The following is a 12,595-nucleotide window of genomic DNA, read 5'->3' as shown; positions in this document are numbered from 1 at the left end:
TTTAATCTTATTCTCTTCATTGCACATATTTTTGTGGTATCACTGTGCCATAATTTAAGGCAACACTTCTCCCTATTGGGAGATTTTCAGGCTGTTTCCAGTATTCTGCTAATAAAAAAATACTTTGCTATGGGGAAATTTCTTTGATATGAATCTTTATGCATTCCTGTCAGATAAAGCCCAGGGTGTGCACATTTAAAAATGTTTAAACACTGCCATTTTATTTTTTATTTTAGTACTTTAACAATCTTATCAACAGATCATTACTGCTGAGATGTATTTATATACTTCTTGTAATTAAAGCCTTATGCTAGATCTGTGCTTTTCTGCTAGACCATCTCAAGTTGATTACATTTATGATTTTATTTGGGGAAAAAAAATCTTTGAACCTTCGGCTTAGCTTTACTGATTATATTCACTTAATTGGGTTTTACCTCCATGCAGTTAGTCAGTTAGAACCAAAAGGTCATTTGGGGAAATTTGACTCAGTCTCCTTACAGTATCAAATCAAACCTTCCAATAAAACATGAATTTATTTCTAGAATGGTCTCTGTCCATTAAAGCTGGCAGATATTTAAGAAGTTGTTCAGTGGCTACTTGATTGTTACGAACTGAAATTATGAAGTTCAGTAGCTGAGCTGGGGGAGAGATTGCAAATTCTAAACATCTGGTAAATGTGTAAGACATGACACAATTCTTTTGGCCAGAAATCTCAATGCTAATTCTCTCCTGGTGATTTCTGTGCAGCTTATTTATTTAATGGAAAAAGAACTAATAAGAGAAACAGACTCAAAGAGGTCAGTTTACAAAACAAGAAATACAGTTTGCAAAAATATTGGTGGAAAATACTGTTCAGCCTTCTTACTCAGATTGCAAACACATTGATGACGTTGGCCGCAATTTGATGGACTAAGCATTCTCATACACCCCCGTAGGGCAACTTAGTTATACACATCAGAGTCCCTAAAAATATGTTTTGATGCTGTAATTCTCCTGGAAATTTATAGGAGTAAAAACTTTGAAAACGACCTAATCAAAAAGTAGAGTAAAAGTTAAATTATGTGAAACTATAAATTAATCCAGTAAAAATCATTTTATGTAGAGAATATTTAGAAGATTTAATGGCATGGGAAACTAGGCACTATAATAAGTAGGAAAAAACAGCCTTCAAAATTACGGTAGTATTTCCCAGAATACTTCTTATGAGATGTGAGATCCTCCGTGGCCTCCAAATGAGCTTGAGAAATGCTTAGCTAATCAGAATTAAATTAAGCTGAAGTACTGCAGGGCTGGGCTTCTTGGAGATTCATAGAACATAAGATGACTTGTATTTTCCAAATTTCTTTGACCTTGAAACTTTCTAAGGAATACCTGTTAGCATCTTTCAAAACACTCGTGTTCCACAGAACATAGTATAGGAAGTGCTAATAAGGAGTTGAGTCTCATTTTTTATTTTTAAAAATGTGTGTCTCTGTCTTATGTGTATACATGTGTACTTACGTTTATTTGTATACATGTATGCATAGAAAACTAGAGAAAACCTATGAAAAGGGTAATCTTGGGGGTTGTGAAATTACTGGTAATTTTTTTTCTTTATGCCAGTCTGAATTGCCCAGATTTTCTGGGGGAAGAAAAGAACACTTTCAATATTGAAGAAAAGTTGTGTTGTTTTTAAATTTTCATAAAGTTAATTAAAAAAAAAAAAACACTGGTGAGGGGTGTCTGGGTGGTCAGTTGGTCGAGCACCCAACTCTTGGTTTCGGCTCAGGTCATGATCTCAGGGTCGTGAGATGGAGCCCCAAGTCGGTCTCCCTACTCAGCAGGGAGTCTGCTGCTCTCTCTTCCCCTGCCCCTCCCCCCACTCATGTGCTCTCTCTCAAATAAATAGATAAAATCTTAGGAAAAGAAAAAAAACATTGAGTCAGATGTGAATTCAGCCTCTCGTTTGTGATTGTGAGCAAGATATTTAATCTCTGCTTCTTGCTTGTAAAATAAGGGTCCTCTCAGTCCCTCCCACAAAGCTGTTGTCAGAATCGTATTGGGGAAACCACACAGATGTATCCAGTAGGCGCTTACAGATGTACAGATAGTTTTAATTGCATTTTTTGCTAGTTATTAAATGCACAGGGACATACCTCTTTAAATGAGGTTTACTCTTTTTACTGTGGAAACAGACTTCTTTTTTTTTTTTTTTTTAAAGATTTTATTTATTTTTTTGACAGAGAGACATAGCAAGAGCAGGAACACAAGCAGGGGGAGCGGGAGAGGGAGAAGCAGGCTTCCCGCAGAGCAGGGAGCCCGACGCGGGACTCGATCCCAGGACCCTGGGATCATGACCTGAGCCGAAGGCAGACGCCTAACGACTGAGCCACCCAGGCGCCCCGGAAACAGACTTCTTAATGATGAATGAAATGCTCTTGTTCTTTAGTTAAGAACACGGTTCTCTCCACTGAACTGGAGGGAAATGTTTCTAGACTAATATAAATGGCTTCCATGTAACTTTGAGTCAGGATCCTTTCCTTTCTCTACTTGCTTCTAGCATTTGTCAAATAACTGTCATAAAGACGAGGTTTTACTTACCATGATCCATTATCTGGTGACTCAGACCCCTTCCTATGACTTCCTTTTCCCCAAAGATCCTCATGTTAAAAAAAAAAAAAGAAAGAAAAAAGTGAATGTTGTCAGTTTCTCATGGGAGTGTAAAATTACTTCTTAGGAAGAGTTTTCTTTTAAAATATAGCACATAGGGGTGCCTGGGTGGCTCAGTTTGTTGAGCATCTGACTCTTGATTTTGGCTCAGGTCAAGATCTCAGGGTGGTGAGATCAAGCCCCACGTTGGGCTCTGCACTGGGTGGGGAGTCTGCTTGAGATTCTCTCTCCTTCTCCCTCTCCCCCTCCCCACTTGCACGTGCTCTCTCTCTCTCAAAAAATAAAATGCAGCATCTAATCACTTCTAAATGTTAGGATCCAGTGCCAGGAGTGGTAGACTTTATTGTTAAAGTATTTTTCCACACTCTCGCCATAGCTGTTTTTTGCAATGTTGATTTTTTGGGGGTTTTCCCTCACTTCTGTATTTGTTATATAGCAACTCTACAGAAAGAAGCCCGGTCTGGCCATCACGTTTGCAAAGCTGCCTCAAAATTTGGACAAAAACCGATACAAAGATGTGCTACCTTGTGAGTATCCGGTGTGAATGCCTCCCTCCCCCTCCCGCCCTCCCCCAACACGCTGAGATAATGTTTCCCTTTTTAAAACAGCTTGTCTGGTATTCTGGAACGATTTTCAGCGTGTCTGTAAACACCACCGTCTTTATTGCCGCCATGTCAGACTCGGAACAGTTGGGGAATAGTGTTTATGCTAATGAGGCGAGAGCTGCAGATGGGGTTGGGGACTGAACTCTTGTTTCCTTGGCATGATAAAAATAATGCTCGGGATAACCGGTAAATTGTTTTTCTCCCCCACAGACGACACCACCCGGGTCTTATTGCAGGGAAATGAAGATTATATTAATGCAAGTTATGTGAACGTAAGTCAAGAGTCTGGATACTAAGAGCACGTTGATCACTGTCCCAAGCATGATCGTGGCATGGGTGGTGCTTTGCGGTGGACGAAGTGCTTCCCTGTTCGCCCCCTCATTTCAGCACCTCAGCAGCCCCTGAGGGAAGGCACAATAGTCTCATTTTACAGAGGACAAAACTAAGGTTCAGAGAGATTAAATAATTTGAAAAGTCACAAAGCTAACAGAAGGTGAGACCAAAACTCAGACTCCGTGTCTCTGACTCCCATCGTCCACATGCCTTCTGTCCTCAACTGCTGACATTTTTGTGGGGTTTTTTGTTTTTTGGCTGTTTTGGGTTTGTTTTGTTTTGTTTTGTTTTTGCCAGTGGTACGCTTGTAACTTTCTGTGTCCCCTCCCCCCATGTTATTACTGTACATCCCACCTAAAAATAAGGGGAAGAAAACCACTTGTGCATATAACCCAAAAAGAAAAGGTAAAAAGATTTCACGTATTGTGGGAAAGGCCTTCATTTCACTCTGCAAATGCATCTTGGACAACTCACTTGGCCTCTCTGAACCTCATTTTCTTCATTTAAACCAGGAGTCAGCACGCTTTTTCTGTAGAGGGCCAGGTGATAAACATTTTGGTCTTTGCAAGCTGAGGCAAAATGGAGGATATTATTTAGGTACTTACACAACCATTTAAAATGCAACCATGTAAAAATATTTTTTAAAGCACTCTGAGCTTGCAGGTTACCAGGATGGCTCAGTCAGTTAAGCATCTGACTCTTGATTACAGTACAGGTCGTGATGCTCAGGGTCATGAGATTGAGCCCTGAGTTTGGCTCCGTACTCCCAAGTGGGGTCTGCTTGAGATTCTCTCGCCCTCTCCCTCTGTTCCCAACTGCTGTTTACTCTCTCTAAACAAACACACAAAATCTTTTTAAAAAAACCGTGGGGCGCCTGGGTGGCTCAATCACTTGAGCATCTGCCTTCGGCTAAGGTCATGATCCCAGGGTCCTGGGATCGAGCCTGGCATTGGGCTCCCTGCTCAGCAGGGAACCTGCTTCTCCTCCTCCCTCTGCAGCTTCCCCTACTTGTGCTCTTTCTCTCTCTCTCTCTCTCTCTCTCTCTCTCTCTTTCTCACTCTCTCTCAAATAAATAAATAAAATCTTTAAAAAAAAATCTCAAAAAAAAAACAAACCCAAAACACTCTTAACTTGCAAAGTGGCTATCAGATTTGGCCCTCAGACCACAGTTTGCCAGCCCTGAGCTAAATGAACAGATGATTTCTCAAGTTCTCAAGTTATAGCAAAATATCAAGAACTACCTAATAAAAATGGATCCTATCAGTGATTCCATTTATTCCAAAACATCTGTGGAATTCGTTGACTCTCCCTTCACCATTCCTGGTGTCTTGAGAGCAGAGCATCAGAGTTGGTGGGGTCAGCAAGGTCACGCAGTCCGGTCTCCTTGACCATGAGGATATGAGGGAGCTAAGACCAGGGTTGAAGAAGCCATTAACCCAGGTATCAACCAAACTATGAATTAGGCGCCTCTCTTAGCCTTCCCCATCTAAGATGAGGAGCTTCAAAGCTCAGCAGGTTCTGAATGTTTTTCATAGAAATGACTCCGTTCAGAGGGAAGAAATGCAAGCAAAGCAGGATGGGGGAGGGACACTGAGGACAGTTGAAAACATTTTGACGTTTAACATCAATGAACTCAAGTGGTAACTGGGTGAGGTGATGGATGTGTTCATGAACTTGATTGTGGTGATCATTTCACAACATATGCATATATCACACCATCCTGTTGTACACCTTAAATACGTGCAATTTTTATTTGTTGATTATATGTCAGTAAGGCTGGGGTGGGGGAAGGATTGGTCAACTCAAGGACACGAGCATTGGCAGCCGTGCAGAAAGCAGGGCGTAGTGTTTGTGGGGGTATAAGCCTGTATGGTCTGTACACCAGAGAAAGTCAGTGGATTTTGATAGAAAGCCCTGTGTGGGGAAAGATTTGGGCATGAGGACTGGTATGTATTGCTGAAAATACAGATGGCCAATATCGATTATATTTAGGATATAGCAGTAAAGGTCATTGAAACTCTCCTGCCGTCTTGTAGGTACGTGTCTGATTATCGCCTGCTGCGTGTCGTACGGCTTTACCTTAAGTAGTTAATGCTAGCGTCATCGTCAGGCATCTTTCAAGGATTTTTTAAAATAGCTTTTTCTTTGATTTTCCCTGTTGGCTGTAAATTGATGGGATATTCTGGTGTGATGTCAGGCACCAACTAGAAGAGTTTAAGATCCAGTTCCGTGTCCACCTTGTCGCGGTGACGGGTACTAATGCCTGAACAATCTCTTGCCAGATGGAAATTCCTGCTGCTAACCTTGTGAACAAGTACATTGCTGCTCAGGGTCCCCTGCCACACACCTGTGCACAATTTTGGCAAGTCGTCTGGGATCAGAAGTTATCACTCATTGTCATGTTGACGACTCTCACAGAGCGAGGGCGGGTAAGTGGCTTGATTTCCAATTCAGACGTGGGTACGTCACAAACTGCCCCGTGGAACATGAATCTCAGACCTGGAAAGGGTCTTTAATGCCCCCTGGTCCAGCCCCTGTGTGACCTGTAAGTCTCCTTTAGAGAGCTACTGATAGACCCCTTGAGTGAGGGGCAGCTCAGCACTCCTGCCCACTCCCTGGCTTTCCCCGAGCTAACAAGTGATCAGACAGCCCCTCCCGCTCCTGTCTCAGATCCATTATAACGAGCCAGAAGCCTGTTCCCCTTGTCTCACTTCACCTGCCCCAGAACCCCCGTGTTGGCTATAGCCTCAGCCACCCAGGACAAGCGCTGGTTCTGAGAAGAGCAGTGTGGGTGCGACAGTGGCCATAAAAAGTAGGAGAAATTACAGCCTCTGTCAGCCTTCACTTGTGATGCAGCAAAACCCGATGCAAAAGAGGAAGAAGGGCTTGATTAGGAGAGTGATGAGTACCACACTGTGCTTAGCGGGGCGTGCATTTTCCAGAGGAGCAGATCACTGGTTATAGAACAGAAGTCGCTGTGCAAGGGATACCTGTATTGTGCATTCTCTTAACTTGTGCATACAGCAAGATATCTTCATTAGGAAACATTTATTCAGAAACCCATTCCAAAATCCGATATAAATTAACTTTGAGCCACCTGCTTTGAATGATTCGTGTGCTGCTTCTTCCCAGGCCTCCCTCCTTGGTACATTGCTCAGAATACCAAATTGATTTGCCGAAAATCAGAATATGCAGATTAGGATGAATAGTATGTTTGAGAACAGTCTACACTCTCACTTGAAACAGGAAAATAAGAATTCCTAACTAATTCTGCAGAGCCCCGTGGATTGCAAAGGACTTCTGTGTGTTGTCCGAGGCAGAGGGCTCCCCACTTCTGCAAAAACACCTCCAGGGTTCATCCTATGGGTGTTCAGCTCCAATTCAAACTGTATATATATTCCTCCTTACAACTAGCTGAAATCTACATGGCTTTGAACCTCCACCCCACCTGCTTCTCCCACCTGGAAGACACAGAGTAAGTTTTACCCCTCTCTTCTAGGCACTGGCCTTTTAGGTATCTGAAAATAACCTTAGACTTTGTCAAAGGTTATAAGCTCGGCTTCCATTAATCCTGTGACCAGCAGAAAGTGTCTGGTCTCTGTCTTGGTGTTGCTCTCGGGCCAATTGCCCTGTTTTGTACTCTGCCCTTGACTCTTGAAAGCTGCAGAGAAAGCTGCCGGGGCTCTGGAGACAGACGATCCGGGTTCACAACCTGATTCCCCCTGAGTGAGTTACTTCACCTCTCTGGCCCTCAGTTTCCCTGTATATGAAGTGCAGGTGATAATAGTGCCCATCTCGGACGGTTTGTAAAGATGGAGATGGTATATGCAAAAAGCTTAGAGAATCGCATGTGGCAAGAGTCCAGCATATGTTAGTGTTGTTTTGTGTGTCATCATCACTGGTTGGATTCGGCCATCGGATCTGGCCTGTCATGTGTTCTCTGGGGCTTTTGGGGCTTTCTTTCTATTGTTCTTTGTGTCGGCTGTCACTCTCAGCTTCTTGTCACTGACAGTTTTGATCAGAATCTCTTCTCTTCGCGTAAGTCACTGTTAAAAAACATGAAGGTTCCTCAAGAGGCAGTAGAAACCTCCTTCTAGAACCTCCCTTTGGGGAGCAGTTGTAATTCTCCAGCTCTCCTCCCAGCCCCTGCATTTCTCCACCTTGTCTTAACCCTGTTACCCTGAGAGACTGTCCAAGGCTTTCCTGAAATCACAAAGCATCACCTGATCTCCTTGTCCAGAAGTCTCGGTTTTGTCTGTTTTTTTAAATTTTTGTTTTATATTTTGTTTTATTTTTTGTGATTTTCTGATTTCATTTTGAATAGGAAATGAAGAGACTTGGACCTGTTTTTGAACTTAGGAAACCCTGGCTGACTCACAGTCCTACCCTCTCTCTTTCTGAAGCACTCACAGCCCTCTTGCTCTGTGCTGTGGTGGGCAAGAAGGCAGACTCAGATTCAGATCCCGGCTCTATCATTTCCTAACTGTGTGACTTAGGAAAACTACAAAACCTCTGGGAAAAATGGAATAATAATAGCGCCTATCTTGTGGGATTGTCAGGGGTTAATACAGGTAGGTTTCTTGGAAGGGTGCTTGGCACACAATAAATATTACATAAATGTCAGCTAGCAGAGGTAGCACTTTGGGGACCACCTTAACAGGTATTGCTGGGACTAGACTGTATTTATTTTATTATAGTATTATTTTTTCTTTAAATTGACTTACCTTTTTTTTGCTTTAATAAATTTATTTTGAAAGATATAGCTTAAATGGAAGCCAAATATCACATGCCATAAGGAGAAGGTATGCATAAAAATACGAAGACCCCAGGGGTGCCTGGGTGGCTCAGTCATTTAAACGTCTGACTCTTGATCTCAGCTCAGGTCTTGATCTCAGGGTTGTGAGTTCAAGCCCTGTGTTGGGCTTCACTCTGGGAGTTGACCCTACTCAAAAAAAAAAATATATATATATATAGAGAGAGAGAGAGAGAGAGAACAGTGTTATTAAATTCTAAGTGAGTACTCATGCCTTGCCTTGCAGGCTCTGAACCCAAAGCCTGGCACATATGAATGTGTGCGCACACACTCTCTTTCTCCGTCTCTCATAAAAATTAGGGAAGTGATGTTAAAGCCACCCTCAAGACAATCCTTGGCACATATGAAGAAATTTGCTTGGGGCACCTGGGTGGCTCAGCCGGTTAAGTATCCAACTCTTGGTTTAGGCTCAGGTCATGATCTCAGGAAGCCCCGCATCAAGCTCTGCAGTGAGTGTGGAGCCTGTTTAAGATTCTCTCTCCCTCTCCCATTGCCCCTCCCCCCCCACTGGAGCGCACTCTCTCTCTAAAACTAAATAAATAAATCTTAAAAAAAAAAAAAAATTTGCTTTCCCCCCGTGCATGCAGTTCCGTGTTACTGAATCCCCCAATCGTACCAGCAGCTCCCACACTCTGCAGACCCTGCTCTGGGCCATTTCTGCTATTTTGTAGGTGACTAACGTCACCTTTGTCGCCTTCTCGTTTCCACAGCCTGCGAGGCTCCCCATTCGAAACCTGTGCTCTGCTTGCCTCTGTTGTTCTGTGACTTCTGGGTGCCTGGAAGTTCTCTCAGAGTATTCATGGAGGTGCCACTCTCCTGTGTCACGAGGTCTCTCGGCGCAGCGGGACGCAGCGCCCTCCCCTGGGTTGGGCTTCTCTTTCCCCTGTCAAGTTGGCTCTCCCCTTCCCAGCTCTGAGGTCATTCACAAGCTGCTGCGGGTGTGGTGAGTGACAGACGATCCGCCCTGCAGAGCAGCCCCTCTTCCCTCCTCCTGTTTGTTCCAGCCCGGACAGAAAGGCCCTTTCTTCCATCCCACAGGCCCTGCGTCCTCCACCTGCTCTTACGGGTCCTGCCCTTCCTGCTCTGTCCTGAGGACATCCCACCTCCCCGCCTTTTGTTGGCATCTGCTCTGAACCTGAGCTCCTCTGAGGTCTCCCTGTGACCCAGGGGCTTTCTTTGGTTCCCAGCCCGTGAGCCCATCCCAGCCGGCCCCTTCTCCTGAGTCAGTATTGCCTTCACTATCTCGGGTCCTGGGGACTTACTCCCACTGTGTATCGATTGTTAGAAACCTGTTCTTCTAAAAATCCAGGCTACGTGTTTCCTCCCTCTCCTGTTACGAACCGTCAGCTGACCCGAGCCCTTTATCCTGAGGTCCTTCATCTGCTCCTCACCACCACCCATGGGTTCTCGCCAGGCCAGCAGCTTCACCCCTTCCTTGTTCTGAGAGTTGAGGTTTTCAGCATGCCCCATTTCCTTTTTCCCCTACCGTGCATTTAGTAGAGTGGGCCTCCCCGCGGACGTGTGGCTGGCCAGAGTCCCTGATCACAGCTGTGCCCAGCAGGTGCGTCCACGAGTGGGGTCTCCTCCAACCTGTGAGGTGCTCCCACTGCAGCATCGCCTTGATTTCTGCCTGGTTTCATTCCCACCCAAAATGTTTTTTGTGATAGTCTCCCTTCAGGTTCACAGGTTTCCTCATAGAGAAAAAAGACCTATAGAAGTATCACTCTTCTATTGAAAAAACATTCTCCTGCACCTTCCATCAGGGTTGCTTCTTCTGGGTGAAAAATTATTTTTTACATCTATGTATGCACCGCTTCTGATATGTATGATCTGCAGTAGATTCACGCTCAGAGCCTCAGTTTACTCATATGCAAAATAGACACTAATAATACCTACCTCGTAGGGTTTTTTGAGGCCAAGCTAATGTCCATAAAAAGTACCATTTAGTGCTGGGCATACCCTCGTCAGGAGATAGTAGGCTTAAGTTGTTAGCATCCTCACGCCCCACAGCCAGCATTAATGTGGAAACAGAGACTCAAAAGAAGTCTAGTAACTTGCCCAGGATCACACAGTTGGTTAGTGGAGCTTATTAACCAGGATTGAAACTCAGGGTTTCCACAGACTCCTTGCTCTTTCTACTACACCCTCAGTGCTTGGAGATCCAAATAGACTTAAAACCTAAATTTGATCAAGGGGTAGAGAGTCCAGTTCTGGTCAGATTCACTGGGAGTCTCTGGAAATAGATATCTGTGGCTCTGCCTTGTATGGGCTGATCACCTCAGAGACCCTTCGCATCAGCAGTCCTGTGGGCAGGACGCTTGGGAGTCTAGAGCAGAGAGCCCTCCCGGGAGCTGCCCAGGTGTGATCTGAAGCCGGCCCCCGTATGCAGAGGGCAGGGGGAGACTGAAGGAAGAGGCGGGCCACTCCACCTTGGTAGGTGACGGTTTTAATAAGCGAAGGGAACTTACAAGGCTTGTCTTGGGTAGCAGCGAGACAAATGGGTCCCCGCACCTTCCCGTCAAATCTTTAAAGTTTATAAAGAGGCCCTACCTGGGCTCGGTTACGTCTATGGATAGGTGTTTCCAGCACCACATTACTGTCTTAAGGCCGTGTCCTCACAGCACCCTCTGGGAGCAGGAAAGGCAAGCAGAACCCACATTCTAAGTACAGGGAGCAGGGGAGGTGCCTCTGAGCGCCCAGGTCCCACTCACGGGCCAGTGTGGGGTCGTGTCGTTTTGATGATGTTCCCCAGCACCCTGTGAGGATGAGGCAGATGTAGACCAGTGGGTGTCGACTCTGCCTTGGGTTCTGGAGACAGTAGCCCCTTCACGTCTAAGGGAAGTTGGGAAATGGCCACTGGCCCACACACCCTTATGTAAGGTTGACAAGTAAATTCTTAACTCCAACTTTCCGGCCGCATACTTTCATTTCGAATATTCCCTGTGACGTTTGAAAATAAGAATAGAAAAGCTGTTCTAGACAAATCACGTGCATCTGTTGGTTTATAGCCCCTTTTAGCTGTACACAAATATAATTTTTATGTAAGATGGGCCCAGCAACTATAGGCTTAGAGGGAAAAAAAAATTGAATGAGTCAGAATTTGATGGCACTGTGTTGAGATGGACAGCTTGGCCCTGAGTTTTGCTTTGAAGCCCGAGGCAAGAGCTAAGACAGCTGTGGCCCAAGCTTCAGGATTTGGAAGGGAGGATAAAAAACAGGGAGAGGCAGTGGGCTCTCGGTGAGCCTGCGGGGAAGCCCGAGCTTGCGGGGGAAGATGCAGCAGCCCTATGACCTTGGGCAGGTCGTTTAACCCCTCTGAGGCCGGGGCTCCCCATCTGCCATCTGGGGAGTGTGTCAGCTCTGTGAGTCATGGACGAAAGCCTCTGAGGGCCTAGGGGACTCTGCTTGAATGTAAAGGGATGTTTGTCTCTGTTTGGGAACTTCTTTTACTGGGAATTCTATGGGATTTCTGATCACCCTTGCTGAAGTTGATGGGGGGCTCGTAGCAACAATGGTAACCTGGCCCCCCACAGTGAGCCTGGCTCTGCTCACCATTACCTCCGGCCTCTGTCACCATCTGGGAAGCAGGTGTTGTCCCCATCTATCCAGTGAAAACTGTGAAAATCCAAGAGGTTGAGAGGCAGGTTCAAAGTCATAGGCTAGCAGGTAGAGGAGAAAGTGAGTCCAGTGGAGTTTGGCTTCCCACTGTGTGCTTGTCACCGCTGGGCCTTGAGGCCTTCTACTCGAGTGGGTAGGGGATGGATGGTGAAGGAGGGTGAGGTGGAAGGGGGTGTGGAGAGCAGAGAAGGGGCCTGAGGGCCAGGAGTGGGCTTGATGGGGGATGGAGGACGGAGGAGGAGGAGAGGTTGCTCCTATGTCAAGGCACCGTGTCTGAGGCCTCTCCTGTTCTTCCAGCAAGCGGACCCTGGTGATAAGGAGGATGAGCTCTGTACTCATCCTCCAGGCTGCAGCTCCAGGCTGGTTGGAGAGCTGTGGCCTGGCCCCCGGCAGGCCCACCCCCACCCTACTTTCTAGGAGAGGAGGGGAGCCTCCTCTGCCACCCTCAGGGAACAGACACAGAGCAGATGGGCTTTGCCTGAGTCTCCCTTCCACCAGCAGCTCTCAGAGTACCTGGTGTGAGTGTGAGGGTGCTGGCCACATGCCCCACCTGTCCGTCCAGGTGACTGCTCACGTG

The 12,595-nt window shown here is 45.7% G+C and overlaps 1 protein-coding gene across 6 annotated transcripts in view; it reads left to right on the top strand.

Moving 5' to 3' along the window:
* Window positions 1-12,595, top strand: part of PTPN3 (protein tyrosine phosphatase non-receptor type 3) — a 106,532-nt gene that overhangs the window by 88,910 nt on the left and 5,027 nt on the right. For all 6 annotated transcript variants that reach the window (XM_064580025.1, XM_045882877.3, XM_064580026.1 and 3 more), the window contains 3 exons: window positions 3,086-3,176; window positions 3,465-3,526; window positions 5,870-6,016. In XM_064580025.1, the coding sequence (XP_064436095.1) occupies window positions 3,086-3,176; window positions 3,465-3,526; window positions 5,870-6,016 (300 nt within the window). The remainder of the gene's footprint in view (window positions 1-3,085; window positions 3,177-3,464; window positions 3,527-5,869; window positions 6,017-12,595) is intronic.

This window comes from Mirounga angustirostris, unplaced genomic scaffold (assembly GCF_029215605.1).
Source record: "Mirounga angustirostris isolate CCGP_5_RB_7025 unplaced genomic scaffold, mMirAng1.0.hap1 SCAF_15, whole genome shotgun sequence".
Taxonomy (NCBI): Eukaryota; Metazoa; Chordata; class Mammalia; order Carnivora; family Phocidae; genus Mirounga; species Mirounga angustirostris.
The sequence above is the reverse complement of the archived record's forward strand: the minus strand, read 5'-3'. Positions and strand labels throughout refer to the sequence as shown.